Source organism: Lissotriton helveticus, chromosome 3_2 (genome assembly GCF_964261635.1).
Source record: "Lissotriton helveticus chromosome 3_2, aLisHel1.1, whole genome shotgun sequence".
NCBI classification, from domain to species: Eukaryota; Metazoa; Chordata; class Amphibia; order Caudata; family Salamandridae; genus Lissotriton; species Lissotriton helveticus.
Genome location: NC_136062.1, coordinates 75420305 through 75444562, shown reverse-complemented (window position 1 = coordinate 75444562; position 24258 = coordinate 75420305). Strand labels below are relative to the sequence as shown.

At 43.5% G+C, this 24258-nt stretch overlaps 1 protein-coding gene across 1 annotated transcript in view; it reads right to left on the bottom strand.

The window, feature by feature from the left end:
* Positions 1-19178: 19178 nt before the first annotated feature.
* The window catches only part of CYP19A1 (cytochrome P450 family 19 subfamily A member 1), a 155713-nt gene continuing 150633 nt past the window's right edge, over positions 19179-24258 (bottom strand). The window contains exon 9 of the mRNA XM_078684596.1: positions 19179-20631. Within this exon, the coding sequence (XP_078540722.1) occupies positions 20395-20631 (237 nt within the window). The 3' untranslated portion in view covers positions 19179-20394. The remainder of the gene's footprint in view (positions 20632-24258) is intronic.

Below are 24258 nucleotides of genomic sequence, written 5' to 3'. Positions count from 1 at the left end.
CTATAGCAAAACTACCTTATTTTTGGGGGGGGCACCTGAGTTTTTGGCCCGGTGCTCGGCGGCCATCGTTGGAAACTACCAAACCCAAACAGCACCTCCCTAGACAGCCGGGGGAGTCCAGGGAGGTATGGCATGCGTGGGTCCCCCAACGTTTTCCTACCCAGAATTCACTGCAAACCTTACAATTAGGTTAAAAAACCACTTTTTTTCCCATACATTTTTGCGTGGGATCCCCGTGCCGGCACAAATGTCCTACCACCCAGTGTTCCCCTTGTTCTCCCGAGTAAAATGATACCTCACTTGTTTGGGTGGGCCAAAGGCCTGTGACTAGGATGACCCCAAAACAGTAGAATTCTTTGTGCTTTATTTGTCAATCCTGAACGCTACAATTTCTTAAAAATACATTTTTGGCCTGTTCTGCTTTGGCCCTCCCACACAAGTGAGACCTTGACATACAGGCTCTAGACAACAAATTAATAACAACGGTCCATCAGAAACCGACCGATAAAAATTCGTTATTACATTATAGGTCCTTCCATCCAAGGGCGCTCCGGGACAACCTCCCAGTGGGACAATTTTTGAGGTATCGCAGAAATTGTTCGTCCACGGAGAGCTATTTAGAACAAACTGAGGAACTGGCCAGTAAACTCACTTCGAGAGCCTACCCTCGGAAAGTCGTGAAACAGGCACGCAAGCGGGCCCTCAATCCCCCTAGGGAGGCCTTAATGGAAAGACACACCAGAGAACAGAAGGAATGCATTCCGGTGGTCACCACTTTTGGTCCCTGCTCCACGAAAATATGCCAGATAATCAGGAAACACTGGCACCTACTGATTACTACTACGATGCAAATGCCCCAACCCAGACTCGCCTTCAAACGGTCCTCAAGCCTTAGGGACAGACTGGTTCACACATGCCCTGTGCCGCAGACGAAGCAATCTGGCATTCCACCTGGACACTATCCATGTGGGGGTTGCACAGTGTGTGCACTAATGAGCAAATTTAAAATGATCACACGGTCTAACGGGAAGACCTGGTATCTCAACAGTTTTAGTAACTGTAATTCTAATAACGTCATTTACAGACTTACATGCCCTTGCGGGATGCACTAAATAGGGCTTACAACAAGAAAAATTAAAATTAGAATCCAAGAACACCTGAGCACACTTAAAGCAGCCAAATTGACCACCAAACTGGTACAACATTTCATCACACAAAAACATCAACCCAGGGATCTGCGGTGGCTTGTGATTGAAAAAGTGTTGGCAAGCCAGTTTAATATGGAGAACAGACTCTTCAGGAAAGAGGCACGTTGGATTTTTGAAGAGTGTACAGTCCGACATGGCCTTAATGATGTTATTGAGTGGAACAGAATATCTACCACTTAGTTCATACAACACTGTAATTACACAGAGACTACGATAATCAGCATCAGGCCGGACCAACTACTGGCGGTCTGCTAGCTCGTGATGATCAAAATAGAGCACAATGTCCTAACTGGGGTCTAGGATAGTATATCCACCAATACCCAGCTACCCACCATATGTATGGATTATGATATACATGAATAGATCTGGTAGGATCGTGGTGACCGACAGGGCATCCTCGCCTCTTGATTATACACAGTCACTGAAGATAGGTCATTGGAGTGGCACTATGAGTCAAATATACAGTATCAGCAACTGACACGTATGTACGCAAAGGTACACTTATAGTGAACTTTTAAAGTAGCTCCAGGGGCTCATAAGCCTATGAGGGGTAGTAGCCACCCACCGGGAGTGTAGTGACTAGTTTAGGTGCTATAATAATATATATGCACCAGTAATTAACTATACACACACTTTTTTAGAAATCATGATTGTACTTCCGACTTTAAGGATGAGTGGACTAATTAAAATTATTAAAATGTGTGATAACACTAGTAACAAGTAAATCGATATACATTCGATCCTATAATCAAAACCGGAATTAATGCCGAGGCAGCGCTGGGATACAGCAGCTTCCTGATTAATCTCAGAGCGAACACCCCGTTCCAAGATGGCCGCGGTGTACGCGCCTGTTCCAGGAATCCACGCGCTGGGCCGTCAGGGCGTAACCACGGACCCCTGAATCACGTGGGCTGGCTCGGCGTGCTCAATAAACAAACACCAGTGAGCAGTCCACATAGGCGGGTGAGCGGAGGCCATTCCTGCATGAATTTCGGTAAGGTTAACATATTTCTTACTGCACTAGCAGAATCACGTTGTTAAAGCCTGGCTTGAACATAGCAGGTAGGATGACGAGAAAGGGGTCTAGCCGATTGTGCCTCGTCTTCCCTGATGTCAACGCCTCCTCTTCAAAGAAACCCTGAATCGGGCGGCATGGCGTCTTCCCTCTAAGTAAATGTCAACCTAACTGGAGGATGATGCATATAATTGGTGACACCCCTAGGAGACCATACTAGCAAGCCACATAAACATACAGACGTGGAGGAGCTAGTAACGAGTGGCAGTGATGAAGGGATATGACTGTTTCGAATGTTTTTAATTGAACGATGTCTCCCCTTTTAGAAACTGACCAAGGGCGGTTTACAGAACCTAACTTGAGCTATAGGATCCGGCAACCCTGATTCTTCTACGGGGGCAGTGGTAGGCGTGAGTTCAACAGCCACCTGGTAATGTATTCTTTGATACACTAGACGGTGTAGTTGCAGTTGCTGCTGGGTACACCCCAGCAAGACACAGTGAGTAAATGTTTGTGTGTGCTTTTATTTTCGTGTACAACCACAGGTACAATATACGGAGAATCAAGACGTGCAGAGATCGCGCTGACCCATAGCGCTGATGAAATTGCTGGTAAATAAAACTAGGCAATGAAACATGTTGGCTTTTTAAACAGAGTGGGAACACAGCATGGAATAAAATTAGTCGAGCCAGTGTAGCCTAGCTCTTTTTAACAGGTGGTGGGACCAGATCTCAACGTGTGAGTTTGGCATACCATATTGGGTCTTCTATACACAACACGTACAGGTTTTCTTTTTCTGCACTGTTTTTTGTCCCCCTTATGTTGATAGTTGGCAGATGCTGATGATGAGAACGTGAGGATACAGGCGAGTACCAGCCTGTTAATTCCTCCCCGGGTGTTGCTCCCGTGAGGCTCTGCCAACTCCCCTCCCTCTTTTTTTGAATGATACATCTGTTCAGGAAGGCACCGGGAGGTCATGGTTAAGTTACACGGGTGTCACGCACACAGTTTTATATTTTGAAAATTGTGACTTTATTGAGCACACGTAGACAGGAGGTTGTAGAATACGCTCTGTCTAAGAGGCACAAATACATAAAACAGGGGTCATTGATTCCATGGTGTACTTGGGCAGGCCACTGTTGTTCTAGATGTTTTGAGTGGGGGGCGGCCTGTATAAACCCCTTTCTTTCCCCCCTGAGGCCCCTAATTGGTGAGACTGTTGCTGAACAACCAAGGACTGGGGTGGGTGTTGCAATGTATTCTACACACTGATCAATTCATGTATGTGGGTGCTCCATTGCTCTGCTCTTGCTCTGCACTGGTTACTGTGTACAATGCTAGTATTGTTCTCTTTTGTTGGTCTCTCATAAAATCAATAAAACTTGACTATCAAAAAATAGTTATGGATAAACGTTTCAGGAGCGCAGACAATCTCAAGACTTGCTAATTAATACCCTTGTTCTATATTAGAAAATGTATTGAGAAGGGCGTTGACCCTCATGTGAAGGTGTGAGGGTTGGGACAACATCACCTCTCAGTCATCAGCCTATATGCTCAAGTGAATGTCTAAAACCCCTGGTTAATTTAATTCCAAGGTCCAAGGAAAATACCTGTTCTTAGTCTAATGACTCAAAGAAGAGTCTCTTGGATACGATTCAAAATACTTTTAATTTCTCAAAAGTGCTTTGAAAAAACATAAATTGTAGTCCAAATCTCTTGATACAATCATCACATATTTACATTGTACTGTACATTTTGCAGCCAACACAAATTTCGCCTCTTAAAATGTATTCAAGGGACGTTTCATAAATCTAACGTTCCTGTAAAAAAATCCACATGTCTCTTTCTGTGTCATGGAGTGATTACATCAGACCTTTGATAATAGCCTTTCCGAGTCTAGTGTGGCTAATATTATGGCAGGGGCTGGATTCTAACAATTCTCTTACCTCAGTGGAAAAGGTCAGGAGTATACATTTTCCATGATAGGAGAAAAGAGGGTTAGGTAAAGTGAATTTGCAGTCACTAAGATGATTTTTGCAAAGCAAATACACTCTTTTATACTTGCTCTTGTGATAAAATCTCACAAAAGTTTACTAAGAGTATGGTTTCCAGGCCTACGTCTGTAAACTATTATACATTCTTGTCTTTTTATGACTTTCTTTAAGAAGTGGGCCCTTAGTTTATTTTATGTTCTTCCTTTTGAACCTTCTAGCTATGACTATTGGATTGTCCTGCGTCATGCAAATCTTGTTTGGGCAGATAGTCCTTACCAACACCTGTTGTGGCTGTTGAGGCTATTTGGTTTCCTGTTTTTCTAGTGAAGGAACTGGGCTTCCTTGTGGAGGTTCTTGCTCAGGGTGATGGCCTGCCATGCTCCTTGTTCCCCTTAGTGCCCCTTCTGTGCTCATCATCTTGTTGGAATGATGCTGGCTAGACTGTTTACATTCTTGACCACTGGATTGCCTCTTCCTATCGGGAGCGGTCTAGTGTCTGCCACCCATTCAAGTTTCAGGCTGCTACCTTGGTCCTTCACAGAAGTATTATGTAGTTCCTGCTGGGGGAGTGGGCAAAGGAGTGGGGGCTCTGTCACTTCCTCTTTTCATTGAAGTTGCTGCTTTTTCTTGTGGCCATCTAGAAGATCATGTTCCAGTGGCTGCTAATTTCTTCCTCAGGTTTGATGCCCAACAGCCATGCTGCCTCGCTGGGTTACCATTTATTGATTTTTCCTTCTGTGCCTCTACTTGAGGCCAGACACTAATGCCACAGGGGGTTTACTCTCTTTTTTTGTTGTAGCCCAAAGGCGGTCATAATCAAGATCTGTCAATACCTTTGGACCAAGAAACCACAATTGTGCCCCCTCTCACCAAGGAATCAGTTGTGCGTAGTGGGAGAAATAGAGGCAAATGTTGAAATCATATTTTGGAATAGACTATACGCTAGACACTGTTGTTGGTTGACTGTGGTATGAGGTCTGGTCAAGCAGCAATCACAATCCTTGACAGGGTGCCGTACAAATCTACCCTAAATTAACCTGTCCCCAACCTTGTGGTAGATTGGCACAGAGCAGTCAGGCTTAACTTGGAGGCAATGTGTAAAGTATTTGTGCAACACTTCAAACAGAATAATAGAGTGACAATATCACACAAAAAGCATCCCACATCAAGTTAGAAAAATAGAACTTTCTTTAATAAATAAAACAGGACCAAAACAACAAAAATCCAATCAGAAGAACCAGAGAATTTGGAATTGAAAGATTTTAGCAGAAATAACACCAAAAAGCACAAAGCACCATCTGTGGATATCTGGTTGCGCCAGACTGGAACAAAGTCACAATTTCAGGCTGATCGCGATGGAGTGAGGGCTTGCTGCAGGGACCCAGTTAGGCCTGCAGAACAGATACCTTAATCTTGGTTTGCAGAGCATTGCGAGGATCTGGGCTGAAGATGCGTTGCGCAGCCAAACCGATGCATCGGTTCAGAGATGTGGCGATGCTAGGGTGCGAGGCCCTACGTTGTCATCAAGGATGCAGCGTGCATTCAGGGCAATGCATTGTTTCCAAGGAGCCGCAATGTGGAGTCTTTCGTTGAGGCAGCAGTTGGTGAGGGATGTGAGTGCCTGTACTGAGGATGTGTCGTAGAGTGGCAATTCTGATGATGATGTGATGTGGGTCTTTACAACCGGTCCAATCCACGCAGCAGTAGCGATGCGTTGGTTCTGCTCGGGTTTATGCCATGCAGCAGGGGAGATACCTCTGTTCCATGGAAAACACAGGCTGGCAGAGGACCTTAAACCCACTTCCATGGGTCCAGTACTGGGGTGACACCACTTGGAAGGGTAGACGCACAGATGGCAGAGTCCAGGTGGAGGTGCAAGGTTGTTGGAAGCAAATGAGAGCCTGCAATGCCCCTGAGGCTTCTGATTAAGAGGTCAGCCAGCTAGACCCTCAAGTCCTTCTGGGTTCTGGGGTCAAGAGATGCAGGTCCAGTCCTTCTCACCCAGACAAGGGGGCAGCAGGTCAGCAAAGCAGGGCAGCTGTTGTCAGAGCAGCACAGTGGTAGTCCTTGTAGCAGCACAGCAGTCCTTCCTAGCAGAGTATCCACAGGTCCAGAAATGTGTCAAAGTGGTAGTCTCTGAGGTCCAGTATTTATACCCAATTGTGCCTTTGATCTAGGGAGAAGCTTCTAGAGGCACAGAGACAGGCTGCAGGCAGCAAATAGCTAAGGAAAGTAAATGCTAACTTTCTAAAAGTGGTATTTTCAGAATTGTAACTTAAAATCCATCTTTACATAGGTTAGGATTTTAAATTAGTTTTTCAGAGACACCAGACATGAACCGGTTAACTGGTTCCAGTTGATGAATACCCTTATAAAATATAATAAGGTAACTCTGATGTTATCCTATGGAAGATGTAGGCCTTGCAGCATTAAAAAATGAATGTAAGCATTTTTCACGACTAGCACATGTAAAACTTAGAAGTACATGTCTCACTTTTTACATACATTGAACCAGAGCCTAGCCTAGGAATGACTTATATGCCTTAAAAAGGAAGGCGTGGACGTGGAAAAAGGTTTTCTGTGCCAGATCGAAATGGTAGTTCGGGCTGAACTATTCCCATTGGAGCAGGGGCAAGACTGATTTGCCAGCTTGCCACAATGCCTTGGTTTTGTACACATCTAGGAATTTCATTCCAACTGTTGTAAATTGGCTGCTTGGCTACTGGTTGAATCAGTGAACCCTACTCAAGCAGCTACCACAATTCCTCTCAGGGTAGAGTCACCTGTAGCCCCAAATTAACCTGTGCTTAACCCTCCAGTAGCTTGGCACACTGCAGTCAGAGTTAACTTAGAGGCAAAGTGTCAAGTATTTATGCAGCACTTCCAGCAGTAATGAAGTGAAAACACAACACAAGAAAAACCCCACTCCAATTCAGAAACTAGAGTACAATTTAATAAATTATTTGACACCAAACGACAAAAATCCATTTTGTGGAACCGGAGGTATGCATTTTCAAAGATTGAGGTACAAAACAGTGCACAAAAGCAGAGAGCACCAACTGTGGGTTTCTTGGTTGTGCCGGACTGGGACAAGTCACATGTTCAGGCCGACAATGATGGAGCGGGGGTCGTATACAGGGAACCAGTTAGGCCCACTGAGCAAAGTACCTTAAATCCTGTTGCGCGGTCTGAACGGCATTACTTTGTGAGTCTTTGCGTCTTGCAGCGTGTGTTCCAAGGAGCTGTGAGGGGCTGCGTTTCGCTGTGTCAGTTCCTGTGAAGCTGTGCGGTATGCTTTGCTTCTGATCACGTCTGTTCTATTGGGCAGGCAGTTGGATGGACAGGCTTTGCATCGCTCGCCATCAATTCCTTGTAAGCTGGCAGCTGTGTGTCAAGGCTCTGCAATGCTCAGCATTGTTCCAGATGAAGCTTGTAGCTGTGGGGTGAGGCTTTTTGGGGCTTCGCACCACATTTGGTGAAGACCACAGTTAGGCTGGCAAAGCACCTTTAAGTCCACCTCCAAGGGTCGAGGACTGGCGTGGCGCCACTCTGGGGGGCAGGACTCACAGTAGGCAGAGTACAGATTCAGGGTGGTTGGATCCTTTTCTGTCGCTGAGGCTCTGATCAGAAGGCCAGCCAACTAGCCCTTGGAGTCACTGGTGGTCCTGGGATCAAGATGCAGGTCTAGTCCTTTCATTCAGGCAGCAGGGCAACGGAGTAGCAGTCTTTCTTACAGAGCAGCACACCAATTTTTCTGAGTCTTTCAAAGGTCCAGAGGTCTATTGAAGAGTTGGGTCTGAGGGTCCATTAATTATACCTGGTGCTCACCTTGAAGTAAGAGAAGGTGCTGTAGGTTTCCACCACCAGAGGTGTTTGAAATTTTCTTCCTCTGCTGCCTTTATCCCAGCTTGTCTGGAGGTCACAAATGACTGGTGTTGAAACCCTTTGTGAGTGTACAGGCAGTGCCTTCGTGATGTGCAATTGTAGTAGGTGACAGCGCCTCCCCCTTATCTGGTCAGAGATGGCCCATCCTGCCAGCTATTTTTCCTCTTTGTCCCACTGTCTGTGAGCAATACTCAAAAAACAACTGTTAGCTATACCTCATCATGTGACCCAGGTTACAGGCAGCAGGCACCAAATGGTTGGCAGAAGAAAAATGCAACTTTCTAAAAGTCAACTGCAACAACCAGGTTTTGGCTGGAATGCTTTAATTAATCTCAACCACTGGTAATCGTTTGGTCCATATCCCAATCCATTGTTTTTTGCCCAGCATGACGCCTCAGTTTTGACCCCCCCTTATGCAAATCTGTCTTGACCCTGATCCAATGGGAACAGTCTAGCCTGAACTGACAGCCCAGGTTGCTTGTGTTTTAGTTCAGGGAGGCCTTGTCCTGGCAGTTCGGGCTGGACTGTTCCCATGAGGGGCAAGGTCAAGATTGATTTGCATACGGCTGGATCCAAACTGAGGTGGCATGGTGGGCAAAAAAATATGGATTTTTATGCGACCCAAGTGACTTGCAGTGGCCCAGATTAATTCAAACATTCCATCCATCAACTTGTTGGTTTTGCATTGGGAAAGTGCACAGACTCCTAAGGCTAACAAACCGAGACTAGCAAAAATGGAGGACTGGAGCAAAACGTTTGATGGTAAACTGAGTCTTCCACGGGTCCACATGTCTATTGAAGAGTTGGGTCTGAGGCTCCATTATTTATACCTGGTGCTCACTTCAAAGTAGGAGAAGGTGCTGTAGGTTTCCACCCCCAGAGGTGTTTGAAATTTCCTGTCTCTGCTGCCCTGTTCCCAGCTTGTCTGGAGGTCACAAATGACTAGTGTAAAAACCCTTTGTGAGTGTGCTGGGCTGTGCCTTGGTGATGTGCACGTGTAGTAGGTAACTCGCCTCCCCCTTATCAGGTCAGAGATGGCCCATCCTGACTTCTATCATTCCTCTTTGTCTCACTGTCTGTGAGCAATACACAAAGACCAACTGTCAGCTACACTTTGCAAACCAAGACTAGCAAAAATGGAGGAGTAAAGCAAAAAGTTTGATGGAAAGCTATCCTAAGGCTGACAGGTCTAACACCAATTCATAAGTCTAATGTTTTGAGAAAAGACTATATAAAATCAGTGAGCGTACAGAATGGAATAAATGTTGCTTAGATAACATCCATTTCTTAAAACATATTATGGATATTAATTAGGTCTTAAAATCCTTCCTGATGATTGCTAAGGAGTTTAAGAATTAGGACAACGGGCAAAATACCTCACCCAAAACAAATCTACCATAAAAGCCTGTAGCATAAACACAAGCTCAGTCCTCAATCACTCACTCCACGTAAATTGATTAGCAAATATGATTTTTACCTCTTGGTCTTGTTGAGGTACAGTATCCGTTTTAGGGCCTCATATATCAAACTAAGTTGGGGTGGGGGAGCAAGAGGTAAGCAGGGACTACTGGCCCTCAGTCGTGGGGGCTCAGATTGTTTGTCTCTGATGTTTCAGGTTCCATCCTAGTATGGCTCTAGAAAACTGGGCTAAGTACTATCCCTTCAGCACTTGACTATCAGTGGTAGTGAGGGTGAGCAGTCACAGGCTTCTGAGTAATTTACTGTGGAGGTCCAAACTCAGCCATTATCCTGCTGTGCAATAAGTGATGATCCAAACCACTGGTTTACTTTACTGCAGAAGACAACAGCAGTGGCCATCCTTGCAGATGGATGTCTTAGGGGGCCAAGAGCCATGTGGGGGCTACTAGGCCTCAGTCGTGGGGGCTTGCGTTGTTTGCCTCTTATGTTTCAGAGTCCATCCTACCATGGAGCTACAAAACTGGGATGTTAGGAAGCTGGTCCAGTCCGTTTTCTATGGCCATGCTTTGCCATCACATGACCTGCCTTGCCGGATATTTAAGACTGGCCCTGCCCATGAACCAGTGCTTGGTATCTTGTATTTTTGGGTTCCAGGTTCTGGGCTGTGGTTTCTAAATCCTGTCTTGTTGGGTTCACGGGCTCGTGTTCCCTTGCTAGTTTTTTCCCCTTCCTTTTGGTCCCAGTTTCTTGTCTCTTTGTGCTTTCACTCGATCCCTGTCCCCTTAATTTTGTATTTCCTTATCCTGCTTTTTGGACCTAGTCCTGTGGACTCATTGTGCTGTCCATTTTTGGATTGCGAGGAATCACTGGGGCTCCAGCCCCCTCGGACACTTACCCGGAAAAGAAGCACGAGCATTTGGACGTCTCCGGGGACACAACAGGATCATCTCAGAAGACGCTGCGTGGAAGCCGAGTAGCGCGCTTGGTTTCCGCATTTCGTGTATCCAGTCCTCATCGTTATGGGCTGCTTGGTCGCTTTCCGACGCGCTGAAGACACGGAAGAGCGCGAGTAGTGCCGGAAGCTGTGTTTGTTTCTGTTCGTATCCTACTCGTCCCGGGCCCCTATTTTCAGCATAAAGATTGTCACTAGGGGGGTTTTTATGCCCTTAGTAAGGCTTTTTCCCCCAAACACCCGTTTTATAATCCCTGGAGAAGGAGCGCTTTATCGGAATCTCCCCTGGACTAAGAAGCAGCTTTTGCAGAAGCTTTGTCTTGCCTGCTACCAGGACCTCCCGAGGCCAATCCTGTATTGAAAACAAGTAAGGAGGTTGTTATTGTGTATGGCGGAGTGTGGTCATGGGAAAGGAGGGAGGCTGTTAAGTAGGAGTCAGGGATTCTGAAGTAATTGTGTGTATTACTCCTCAGGTACAGAAGCGTGGAGGTGGTGGCAAGTGTTTGGTCTGCTGTCCAGGTTGGGGTGAAGCGTCTCCGAAGTCTCTTTCCCTTGTTTTGTTTTCCCACCCCCTGTCCTGGGCTCGGGTGTTGTCTCATGGTTATATATCTTATGAGCGACATTTGAGTCAGGGTAGTGGACTGGGCCATACTACGTTCCTGCAGTGTTTGGGCCGGTGGAATCCATCATGGGACAAGTACAACCTTTTAAGCACTTGACTCTCAGTGGTAGTGATGGTGAGTAGTCACAGGCTTTTGAGGGAGTTAGTGCAGGGAATCTTAAGGCTGAGCACTCATTCAGCAGTGCGTTAAGTGATTGTCCAACACACTCCTTTGCCTTACCCCAGCAGACAACAGTGGAAGCCGCTGTCTGCAATTCTCACAAACAGTTGCTCCAGTCAACGGCAAAGGTTTCCAGTGTACGTTGGATCCACTTCAGGGTCTTGGGTGATGTGCAGTGCTTGAGGAAACAGCCTTTACCACAGAGTCAGAGCCCCACATGACTTTACCATGCAGGCTTAACCACGTAGGCGACATTACCATGCAAGTTTTTACCACACGTGATTTTATAACGAATATGCCTTTACTATGCATGCCATTATAACGAATTTCATTCTAAAGGCGTGATTGGTAAAGGCATATTCATTGTAAAAGTTTAAAAGGTAAGTATATGTAAGTATTAAAGGTTTTAAGAGGGAAGTACGTTTTCGTGATTTGGTGTAAATCCGTTCAGTAGTTGCAGAGTTATTTAAAGATATTTCCAATTGTATATATAGAGACACAGAAGATCTGTGACCCCTCCCAATCTCGTGCTGAAATCTGATTGTCTGCCAGCACATCAAACCAGCCAGCTCGGCACTCGGTTTGAGGCGAGTCACAGAAAAAAGTTTAAAAAAAATAGTGTGTGTGTGATTGTATCCTTGGGTGTATGAGTGTATAAGTAGCTGTATGGGTGAGTGAGATGCTGTGTGAGTGGCTCTATGGGTAGGTAAGTAGGTGTGCAGTGATTGTATGGATGAGTGAGCGGGTGTCGGAATGATTGTATGAGTGAGTGACTCAGTGTGTATGTGGCTATATGGATGAGTGGCTCTTGAGTGTGTGTTTGGTTAAGTGAGTTAGTGTGTGAGTGGCTGTATTGGAGAGTATTTGTGTGAATGGCTGCATGGGTGACTGAGCAGATATGTGAGTACTTGTATAGCTGTGTGAATGGGTTTGTAAGTGGCTGTGTGGGTATGTGAGTGGGTGTATGGGTGAGCGAGTGGCTGTGTTGAAAAGTTGTATGGATGAGTGAGTGGGTGTGTGAGTGACTGTGTAGGTAAATACGTGGGTGTGTGAGTAACTGTATGGGTGAGTGTGTGGCTATGTGAGTGGCTATATGAGTGAGTGACCAGTTGTATGAGTGGCTGTTCTATTTTGTAAGTATAACACCCATGTGACCTTTATTTTTTAAGTGAATTTGTAAGGTTTTCAAATTCTATTTCCTAACTATAACGTCCCTGTAACCTTTAGTTTTTTAAGTGAATTTCAATGGTTTTTAACCAGTAGTCACGTTCGCAGAGTGGCAAATATAGGGTGCGGGCCTCCCACCAGCTCTCAGGAATCCTTCTGTGTCGGACTCACTGGAGGTAACAGGAGGGCTTCTGGCACCCAAGCACCCTCAACATCCAAAAGAACTGCATCCAGTTCTTTTGGATGTTGGTGCACCAGGAGGCACGTTTATATAGTGGTGGAGAAAGGGGGCATGGCCTACGAACACCTCTCAGCAATTCCACTGTGTGGGACTTACTGCCGGTTACAGGAAGGCTTCCTGACCCCCAAGGACTCTCTGGAGCCAATGGGACTTCCTCACCCAAACAGGAGTGCAATTCTGCTTTGTGGGACTTACTGCAGGTAACAAGAGGGCAAGCTGCCCCCCAAGGACCCTCTGGAGCCAAGGGGGCTTCATCCCCCAATCAGCAGTGCACCAGGAGGCGCGTTTGCAGAGTGGTGGAGAAGGGTTCAGGGCCTTTGGCGACCTGCCGGTCTTCTTTTTTTTATTTATCCATGGAGAGGGCTGTGTGACCCCCTTTCCCTTGGCCGATTTTGACCCCGGGCCCCCACCCCGGGCCCCCACCCCGGGCCCAGCCTTTTTTTATTTAGCAAAAATAATAAAAATGGGAGGGGAGCCATGCAGCCCCCTCCCGGGTCAATTTGGGCCTCGGGGACCCCATACACAAGGCTCGGCCTCTATGTGGTTGCCCTGGTTCCACCCAGGGCACCCACTTGTTACTGATGAGGACCGCAGGGGGAACTATAAGGCTCCCGCAGTCCCTGCTGGCTCCCCCCGTCCTGCGGGAGCCGGCTTTGCTTTTAGACAGAGAGAGCTGCTGAACATGCAGCTCCCTCTGTCCAAAAGCAATTCTGCTCCGCTTTCAGCAAGCGGAGCGATATATATTTAATGGAAAAGTTTTCTTAGGGTTCAGGGTGGTTAAGAGTTTATGGTTCTTTGCTTTGTAGGAACTTTTAGGGTTTAGTGTGGGTTTGGGGTTTTGGGTGGCACAGGTAATTTTAGGGTTTAGGGCGGATATGGGTTTTGGTTGGAAAGGGTATTTTTAGGGCTGGTATGGGCTTTTGGGTGATAAGGGGTTTTTAGTGTATAGGGTAGGTATGGGTTTTTGGATGTAAAGGTATTTTAAGGGTTTAGGGTGGGTATGGGCTTTTGGGTGCTGAGGGGTTTTTAAGGTGGCTATCGGTTTTTGGGTGGCAAGGGTAATTTTTGAGCTGAGGGTGGGTATGGGCTTTTGGATGGTAAGGGTATTTTTAGGCTTTAGCGCAGGTTTGAGTTTTTGGGTGCTAAGGGGGTTTTACAGTTTAGGGTGGGTATGAGATTTTGGGTTTGAAGGTTATTTTTAGGGTTTGGGTGGGTGTGGGTTTTTGGGTGGTAAGTACATTTTTCAGGGTTTAGGATGGGTATGGGTTTTTGGGTGCTAGGGGTTTTGGAGTGGCAAGGTTATTTTTAGGGGTTAGCATTGGTATGGGTTTTTGGTGGTGAGGGTATGTTTAGGGTTTAGGTTGGGTATAGGTTTCTGGATGGTAAGCAAAATGTTGTTATTTAGGGTTTAGGGTGGGTATGGGTTTTTGGGTGATAAGGGGTGTTTAGGGTTTAGGGTGGGCATGGGTTTTATGTGGTAAGGTTTTTTTTAGGTTTTCGTGTGACTATGGGTTTTGGGGTGGCAAGGTTATTTTTAGGGGTTAGCATTGGTATGGGTTTTTGGTGGTAAGGGTATTTTTAGGGTTTAGGTTGGGTATAGGTTTCTGGATGGTAAGCAACATTTTAGTATTTAGGGTTTAGGGTGGGTATGGGTTTTTGGGTGCTAAGGGGTTTTTAGGGTTTAGGTTGGGTATGTGTCTTTGGGTGTTATGGGGTTGTGGTGATTAGGGTGGGAAGCATCCATGCATGTGTGTATATATGTATTTATATTGTGTTATAAATATATATATATAAAAAATTATATGTATAGATATATGTAACTATTTAAAAATATATATATTTTATTTAAAAAATATATAAGTATATATTTATGTATATATAATTCTTTAAAAAAACAAAAAAGTAAATAATTGAAATGTATACATTTATATAATTTGGCGTTATACTTACCTGGTAAGTTTTTACCACACATATGCTTTTACTATACATGCCTTTACAATGCAAATTGTGTTGTAAAGGCATGCGTGGTAAAGGCATATGTGTGGTAAAGACGTGTGTGGTAGTGTCACAGTTGTTGTAATGACCGCCTTGTAAAGCCATGTGTGATAATGGCTTGCGTGGTTCCGTCATACATCCCAGTGTTTGTACCGCCAAGAGCTAAATGTGATGGTAGCATGAAGGCAGCTGCAGCAACAACTTACCTTGGGCGTAGAGATCAGCTCTAGGTGCACAGCAGTTCTATGAGTACTCTGTGGTGCACTTCATTCCTTGGTCAAAGATAACTTGGAACTTGCAGGTAGGCAATCAGAGCAGGGGTACACAACTGTACATCATGCTGGGATGTTCCCATCTAAATTTTGTGAGTTGCTGTTTAATTTTGACCCCGGTTTGTTGTAGCCTGGGGATGAGGAATTTCAGGATTGCATTTAGGATTTTGAGAAGTAACCCCACACAATGCATTGTGTTTCCTGTCTTCCAATTTCTGAAGCATATGTGGGTGCTCAGGCACAAACATCTATCTAGTTAGTGGGTGTCTTTGTTTTTAATTTTCATGAACTCTGTATTTTAAGGTTTTTAAGATTTTACTAATGTTAATCTGTACTTGTATTTCATGTATATTTGATTGTGGGCAGTATGACGTGTAAAGATATTGCTTTTGTAAAAATTGGCTGGATTAATTTATAAGACGGTATGCATTGTATCATGCTCTTTTATATTCTTTTATGGCCATGTGCCGGAATAGAAATTGATAGTCCGATAACGATACTCATAAATTTCACTTGAGGACTCCAGCTGGTGAACAGATGTAATCTTCAGAAAAAATAGTAATTTCTCATTTCTCTGGGAAGCCTCAAAGTTTCACCTGTAACCTCTTCTAATTCCACCCCTCTAGAATACTTGTACCCCGCTATCAATAACTTCATGGATATGTAATTAACACCACCAAATCTAAGACTCACATAACTAGGACCTAGAGGAGTAAATGCTAGCTGCCGAAAGGATGAGTATTTGCGGTACTGTATTCCAAGGAGACTGCTTGCAAGGAAATACCAGACCTGTAGAAAACTTTCAATGCATGTGTGGGGTGGTGCGTTGTATAATAAATGCAAACTGCTCCTTCATCACAGTAGTGATTTCAATCACCAGGCCACAGCCGCAAGATCCTGCATGAATTCCTAGATCATACCTCTCATTGTCTTTACTCAGAGAAAAATTCCCTTGTGAAAGTCAGAGACAATATCAATTTGACACGCCTTCAGTGATGGGTCGATGAGACTACTGTAATAAAAGCTACAGAGGCCTTCCAAGAAAGCTCACTGGAAGATTGCATGCACTCTAAGACTAAGCAGCCTAAGTCTTTTCTAAGCCTTCAGAAACAAGCATTGAAAATGCAATAGGTCTCACCTTTGATTACGTTAAAACAATTTGCTTTGCTAATGGAATTATATATCAAAGCAAATGGCTTTAACTTAATAAAAGGTGAGACCTATTGCATTTTCAATGCTTGTTGTTCTATTCTCCTCATTAACAACACTGATGCAGCCTCCGCAAAGAATCGTCTGCACAGATGGTTGGTCTTGGGTCCAGCTGGGGTGCCCTGGGGCGGCATCAGACCATACTACTACTATAAATGGGCAGGCTCTATCTATCGGGTACCCATCTTTTAGAAATGCACCCCAATCATTAAGACTTTATATCGGCTACTTTGTGTGCGTGTACTCTGTGTTCTTTGAAAGTTCTCCTTTCGTTGCATTTCAAATGAGAGTTGAGGTGTTTCCCTTCGTTCTGACCCACTCTGTCCAAAGTGTGATCGTCCTGAGGTTGTTTGGCTTCACAGTAGAATGACCTAAACGTCACACTCCACACCTAGAAGATAGTGTGTAACAGCGAAGGGGCTGGGGTTAGTACAGCATCTGTTTTGGGAACGCGATCGGCTGCTCTAAAGTCTCTCCTGCTCATTCTGCCCTGGAGCTGTGCTGTGGGACAGCTGCTGTGGTCAGCGCTGGGCAGTGCAGTGGGTGCGTGGGAGAGCTGCTGTGGTCAGTGCTGGGCAGTGCTGTGGGTCCCACCGGAGAGCTGCTGCAGCCAGTGGTTGGTGCCCAAGAAAGCTGCAGCAGCCAGCGGTGGTCCGTGCTGTGGGTCTCCCGTGCTGTGGGTCCCATGGGAGAGCTGATGCAGCCAGCGGTGGAAAGTGCTGAGGGTGTGCGGCACAGCTGCTGCAGTCAGCGCTGGGCAGTGCTGTGGGTACCTTCGTCACTGTGCCTGCAGCTGTGGGAGAGCTGCTGCAGCCAGCGGTGGGCAGTGGGTGTGCAAGAGAGCTGCTGCAGACAACGGTGGGCAGTGCTGAGGGTCCCGTGTGAGAACTGATGCAGCCAGCGGTGAGAAGTGCTGTGGGTGAGCGGGAGAGCTGCTGTAGCCAGTGGTGAGCAGTGCTGTGGGAGAGCGGGAGAGCTGTTGCAGCCAGCGGTGGGCACTGCTGGGGGTGTCCCCGTCACTGTGCTGTAGGAGAGCGGATGTAGCCACTGCTCAGCTGTGCAGTTGGTGTCCGCCTCACTCTGCTGTGGGAGAGCATCTGTAATCAAAACTAGGCAGTGCTGTCGCCCTCCTGTCCTAACTCTCACTTTCTGTCTACGGTTTCTGAATCCCCTACAAAGACGTGCTGCGGTCACGGCTACTAACGTCAGAGAGGACTCAGCAGTGCTATTGGGCAGCTCAGCTCGCTGCCGCACCACAGCTGACTCGCGTTCAAAGGTTTGCTGTGGTCACAGATGAAAAGGCGGACTTTAAGTCTTGAGCTGAAAGTATCGAGAAGCCTCTTTGCATCGTTCATTGTGTCTACTTTTTAAGAGCTCTGGGACTGCCGCCCTGCTCTGCCATCAGTGATGACCCGAGATGGGCTGCAGTGGTGTCTGTAGCAACGTCTGCACTGACATACGCAGAGCCATAACATGCAGAGTGACTCCATGAAAACACCACCAGCACACACCACAAAATGAATTGGTGTATCACAAATTCACAATGCAGCTGTCACCACTTCCCGAATGCACAATTTATGTATGTGCACAATGCACAGCATTCACAAAAAAGAAAGAATCTGGGATGCTCTACTGCACTAATTAGAAACAATGTAGCATGCTTATAATTGCAGCACCCCTGCTTTACTTATAACATTTTAAAAGTAAAGCGCGGGTGCCACGGTTATACTAAAATGAAAGAAATAGATGTTTTTTCTATTTCTTTACTTTTAGTATAATCGCGGCACCCGCGCTTTACTTTTAAAATGTTATAACTAAAGCGCGGGTGCCGCGATTATACCAAAAGTAAAGAAATAGAAAAAATATCTATTTCTTTCATTTTCGTATAATCGTGACGACGTACACATTTCTCATTTAGAGCCGTCCCACTTGGACGGGCTCGGCCGGACTTCCTGCTGGCGTAAAAGGTTTATTATCTTCTGTATAGGGCCATCTGTTTAGACCCATAAAGAAGAAAAGAAACCTTTTACACCAGCAGTAAGTCGGGGCAGCCAGTCCAAGTGGGACGGCTCTAAAAGAGAAAACAGTACGTCACTGTAAGCTCTTTTCCAATGGCTGGCCACCGTTTAGCATGAACGGTGACGCCAGCCAATGGAGCAGAGGGGCGGGGCTTAAACCCAGCTAGTGAAAGGTACTCCAAAACATAAAATCTCTCCAGCGAGATTGCGCATGTGCGCAGCCTACGCTAGCCGAGACCTATAAAAGGGCCATTACAATCCAGCCATGAAAGCGCTCCATTAACTCCTAGGGAAGTCCATGATCAAATCAAAATTTACAAGACTGACTGGATCACAGGCCTAGGCTACCTGTACAAGTTGGCTCCTGAGCACATGCCAGGCTGAAAGCGTTTGACTGCCAGCTTGCACATAATTCATCTAAGAACCTTCAGATACCGAAAACGTCATTGGGTGATCATGGAGAAACACTCTGGAAGGCTTTGAACCCAAACTGGAGAGACCTCAGCCCACTTCAGAAAACTCCCCTAAACTGAATTGTTTGGGTTGGTGCTGTACTCAACACATATAACTCTAAGTCGAAGAATAACTAATATCCTATAACTTCACATACCTTATATTTGATTGCGTCCATAACTATGCTTTCCTTTGCTGGTAATCTTAAGACTTTCAAACGAAATTGCTAAGGCCCTATGGTGGGTATAAAGCAAAAGGTGGCCTTTGTAAAATCTCTAGAATTGTATACAGCAGCCTATACATTTCGCTGTTGATCATGAAACAATATTGTACCCTACTCCCTACTCCCATAACTTTGTTTGTCATTATTTGGGCCCAATTCAAACACTTCGATTTTCAACTAATAGAAAAAAGGTGCCCATTTGATATATAAAGTGTTAAGGCGCAGCGCGTATTCAACACTTATTGAGCCCTTGGCCACATTGCTAACACTGTAAATATGATATCAATGGCTACTATACACGCCATTTCAACAAAAGACACGTCATGCTTTGTGATTTGTATCGCTTTATGGTTTTTATTTTACAGGAATTTACAAGACACCAAACACAATTTTTAGCATGAGAATTGCAATATTTTGGTGTAAAACATTATAGTTTAATTCATGTGTGGGATGATCTGTTGCTAGAAAGCACAGTGCAGTTAAAATATACTAACATATACAAATTACATTTGTTTTATCTGTTATTCAATCTAAATTTAGTATTCATGTAAGTTAATATTTTGTTTCCGATTTCACAGCATTCACAACTGTAGGAAAACAATTTGGTTTGGCTATTTTAACCTGTCACTTTAAGGTTCAAAACTAAAAACATCAAATGAAGCAAACTCATAAATAGTAATCTTTACAGATAATTGTAGAAAATATATTGTTTGAAATGCAAAATATTGTACAGAAAATTAGATGTATATGTTTCCCTAGTTAATGAGCTTCATATTATGCTACATATTACAGCCATACTTACAAGTTGAGAGGAGCACAAATCCCATCTGGAATTCTGCTCAGTTTACTGAAGAGTGGGACAGCTTTCATGTATCCGCCTTTCCCGGGGTTTGTTTCACTGGACCCCATGGTACTGGCCGGAGACCCCAGACATTTAAATCTGGGAAATGGCCAGCAGTGTATTCTCGCCATTGCCCCCTTCCCAAACCTTCATCAAGGCCGGGCAACATTCTCTTCTTTCCTCACCTACCCTCTTCTTCCCCTTTACTTTACACTGATTCAAAGAAGGTGGTAAATGTTTGTCTTAAAACAAATTGAATAGTGAATTCAATGTGAAATTAATTCTTCCTTGTACATCGGGGTCCAGACGGTGCAGTTGTTCCTCATTCCATGGAGTTTTAACATATAGTTAGTGTTTGAGTGTGTGTGTGTTTGTGTGTGTTTCTGCGTGTGTGACTGTGTGTCTGGGTGTGTGTGAGGTGGAATTTCCGGTCACCAGAAATCTCCGCTCATGTATCCGCTTAACTTATAATAGGGACCAGTATGTCTACACATGCACAATTCCATATTATACGTCTTAAAATACTATTTCAATGTATGGCATTTTCAAGACAAATGTTCCATATCGGTGAAATTATGCTGATGACAGGTTATACAAAAAATACATTTCAGTGCAGTTATAGTCCAGTTACAGTAAGGTAATTGAAAGGTGACAACACATCAGTATTACTGCAGATATAAATGATTTATGTAGACATTAATAGCGACTGTTCTTTAATTTTCAAATGGTTCCATTTCTGGGAAGAAAAACCATCTCCAGCGAGGACTGTGTTTCATCTGGGTGTACGGAGAGATCATTGTTGTTCTGTATATTCTCTAAACATCTCCCCATGATGGTTTGCATGCTGTATCTCTTCAGTAGGGTCACCAAGATAGCTTTCATCATTACCATGGCAATATATTTCCCGGCACAGGCACGAGGGCCAAATCCAAATGGCTGAAAGTAGCGATAAGGGACCTGCAAGAATCATTTAAACATTTACTATTCATCTGTTTGCACTATAAGAAACATCCATAATATTTAAAGGATTGTCCTTTTCTTTGCAATATTGGCACTCAAGTGATAATTTAAGAGAAAATGAGCGGTAGGCAACGGGGTTTGACATTACATAAAAACTCAGTAGTGTGCTTTTTAAAAATATTTGATTGCACATTCTGTATGACAGTACGAAAATATTGGTCATGCTCCAATAATTGACAAATACAACATACATATTCATATTCAGAGATACAAAAAACAGCAGGCTTAAGAGAAATAACGGTGCTACTTTAAGAAGCACCAGGAAAAAAAAACATAAACTATGTATATATATAATTCTAGCAGCCTCCAAAAATAGGCAATGCGAAATGCTTAAAGTGCATGTGAAAATAAGATGTGCAAAATATATACTATCATTCTAGTGCCCCCTCAAACTAAGCTGTTTGAATCACTTAAAATCCTAAAGCGGGGATATGATGTGCAAAATGGCAGAATAACAGTTAAGTCATCTATTCTAACATTTATTTCTACTCAAAATATAGTTCCCACAACTTTTCAAACGTCATAATTGCCCCATTTCACATGGCGTATAGCCGTTCACTATTTCTGACTTGCTTCATTTTCCGGACCCAATCATTCATTGTTAAAGCCTGTTGTGAACACCATTTTTGATGCAGAAGGGATCTGGCCACCGCCATTGCAATATAATACTAATTTTACCCTTTTCACAATTAGACCAAGAGAGGGATCATATGCCAAGACTTTCAACCAACTCTTGGATGCCAGTTTGATTTGCCGTCCGGTCTCCAGAAACAGAAATAATTCATTCCAGAACCCCTGGACCAAAGGGCACTGACTAATTATGTGCATCCAATTGCTGCTGGCCCATTTAAGCACCAAAAGCAGTGACTCGACAGGTTAGGTTTAACCTGTGGAAGAAATTGTGGGGTTCTATACAGCAGCCTTTTGCTAAATAATAACTTCCGACGCTAGTTAGCTCCACGTAACACACTGAAATTAAATTTATGAACTTCAGTCCATATTTTAGCTGTTACTTCCACCCCTTCATATTTTCCCCATTTTGCAATAGCTTTCTGGATAAGGTCCGGGAATTTGACAGAAGCCAAGAGTTGTTTTCGGTCCCCGTGTACTTTTATCTGAATCTACTTCAAATAGCACAAATACAATATTTATACTCCCATTTATCTGAACCAGATCCAAATTGCTAAAAGCTTTATATAACATTCTATAAGACCCAAGGAAAAGAAAATAATTTTGAATCAACTCAGAAATTTTAGAAATGTGGAGCTATCTTCCCATTAGGAGAAAGTCTGATATTTTCCTACACCCTACTTTGTCCCATTTTTGAACTATTTCCGATGGGACTTTAGTCCCTCATTCAATAACGAGTTCGGATAAAGGGGTTGCTGTGTTAAAAAAAGGAATAACATATCTTCTAAAAAAAAACGCTGCGTTTTAGAAAAAAACACTGCATGCTCTTATATCGGACTTTTTGGGACAATTTCGCCACTTTTAAAGGATTGCTTATCTGGAAATCTGTGCAAATCAGCTGCAAAAAACTGTTAAAAAATATTCCAGTGTGAGATTATATTTTAAACCTCAGCATACACTGTGCATAATACGCAAAATAATCCTCAGATTAGGGAGCGCCAGCCCACCTTTTCCAGTTCCTCATATAAAGTGCTTAGTGCAATTCAGGGAGTTACATTAACACTTTCAATATAAATGTAAAAGACCAACAAACAAGCAAACATCAGCTGCATTCATTATAACAGTGAATTATAGAATTTTCCAATTCCAATTATCTTCTTAATATTTAATTGAACTGTAAACACATATGCTTTCAAATGCAAAAGAAAGGATATAAAATAGAACACCCTTTTATTCATCATTTTACTATACTCTGCACACTCCAGCAAGCATGACAACCGGTGCTTAATTTGAGCCGGCGGTTTCCGGTACTCAGCACTTAATTGTCAACACCGGCGCTTATGACAGTACACCACATGGTGGTGCCATCTGTCTAATTTTGAAATGAGCACATCAACAGTTTTTTCCAGTTCAATATACAATGAAAAAATTACTAATACTACCTTCCGCCCAAAGCATTGTTATAGTTTTGGGTGGTATGTAATAGCCTGAATTGGCACACTTGTAGGAGTATAATTTTAGTTCTTGTTTTGGTACTGTCATCGGCTGCACTGGCAGGGGCAATTTGAATTTGAATTTGAATTTAAACATATTTGTATAGCACACGTATACCGAGCGGTTTCATGGCGCAATGGGTGGTGCAAGCTGCAATGGCCTCCTGAGATGGGTCCTGGCACTAACTTTTTAGTTGTTGGCAAATTAAGCACCGATTTTCTACAATCCCAAATTAATGTAGTACTGCATTGCAAAATGCCAATGACACCAATGTTCATCTAAATATTTGTTAAAATGCATTCTTAATTTTAATACAATTATGGAAATTGCAGCATCACATTAAAGGAATGCAAAGAACCATTTCATTGTTTGGTCCTAAAAGGTGCATACTTTGAAAGGCAAAATAATATGTTTGGTTTCCTTTAATCTGAGTATTAATTCTCTATAGTCAGTATAATGATACAGTGATACATGTTCCAATAATTAACACCTGCAATATTGCCATCATAATTTAATTTTTTTTTATTGATCTAAAATGCTCTGCTGTTTGAACTTTTAGTTGATGAATTGTAATTTCCAGATACAATTTCATACAATTGAATAATTGCATAAACTACAACAGTCATTAAGTGGTTCATAAATGATTTAATTAAAAAAAAGTTTTCTTAATCGTTAATCAATATTACAACAATTTAGAGGTTTATGGCTGAATTTACAACATTTTCAATGACCACAAGTATAAAATCAATTTAAAGGTGGTTGTAATCAAGAAATAATGGAAATCGAATTAATAGGGGCCGAGTCGTGTGATCATATTCATGATTTTCTAAGCAACCTACGTTCAGTTTTATATTGTGTAATCAATCTGACTTCGTATTTTGAAATATGTCTTTCAGAGAATAAATCCTGATGCAGCTATTCATTATCTGAGCTTGTATTATCAAAAGGGAGAGAATTTCTATCTTGGACAGTTGCTTTATTCTGCGCTTCTACTAAATTACTTGGATTGTAGCCTTTATTCCAGAATTGTGCAGTGATTTTATTGCATTTAATTTCAATGGGGCCACAGTTGCGCCCTCAAGTATTCTGTACTAGGTATACTTTTCACCAAAGTAGGAGATTGGCAAAAGGTACCTGCAGTAATGCATTTGCAGCAGTGCTTTTCCTATGTGGGCTGTTATCAGTCTATTATTTACAGATACCAGCGAACCCATAACATCCGATCTCACTTTGGCTGAGATTCATTGTCAACTTGATATTCTTCTTCTTCATGTTCAGGTATCCCACAAAGTTATAAAGCATTTCCTCTCCACTTTTCCAAGATAGTAAACACATTGTCAATGAATCTAAGCCATAAATAAACATGCTGCAAATATTCAGAGTCAACTGACCACAAACCATATTACAATTTCAGCATCCCATCATGAATATGGTGTGGTA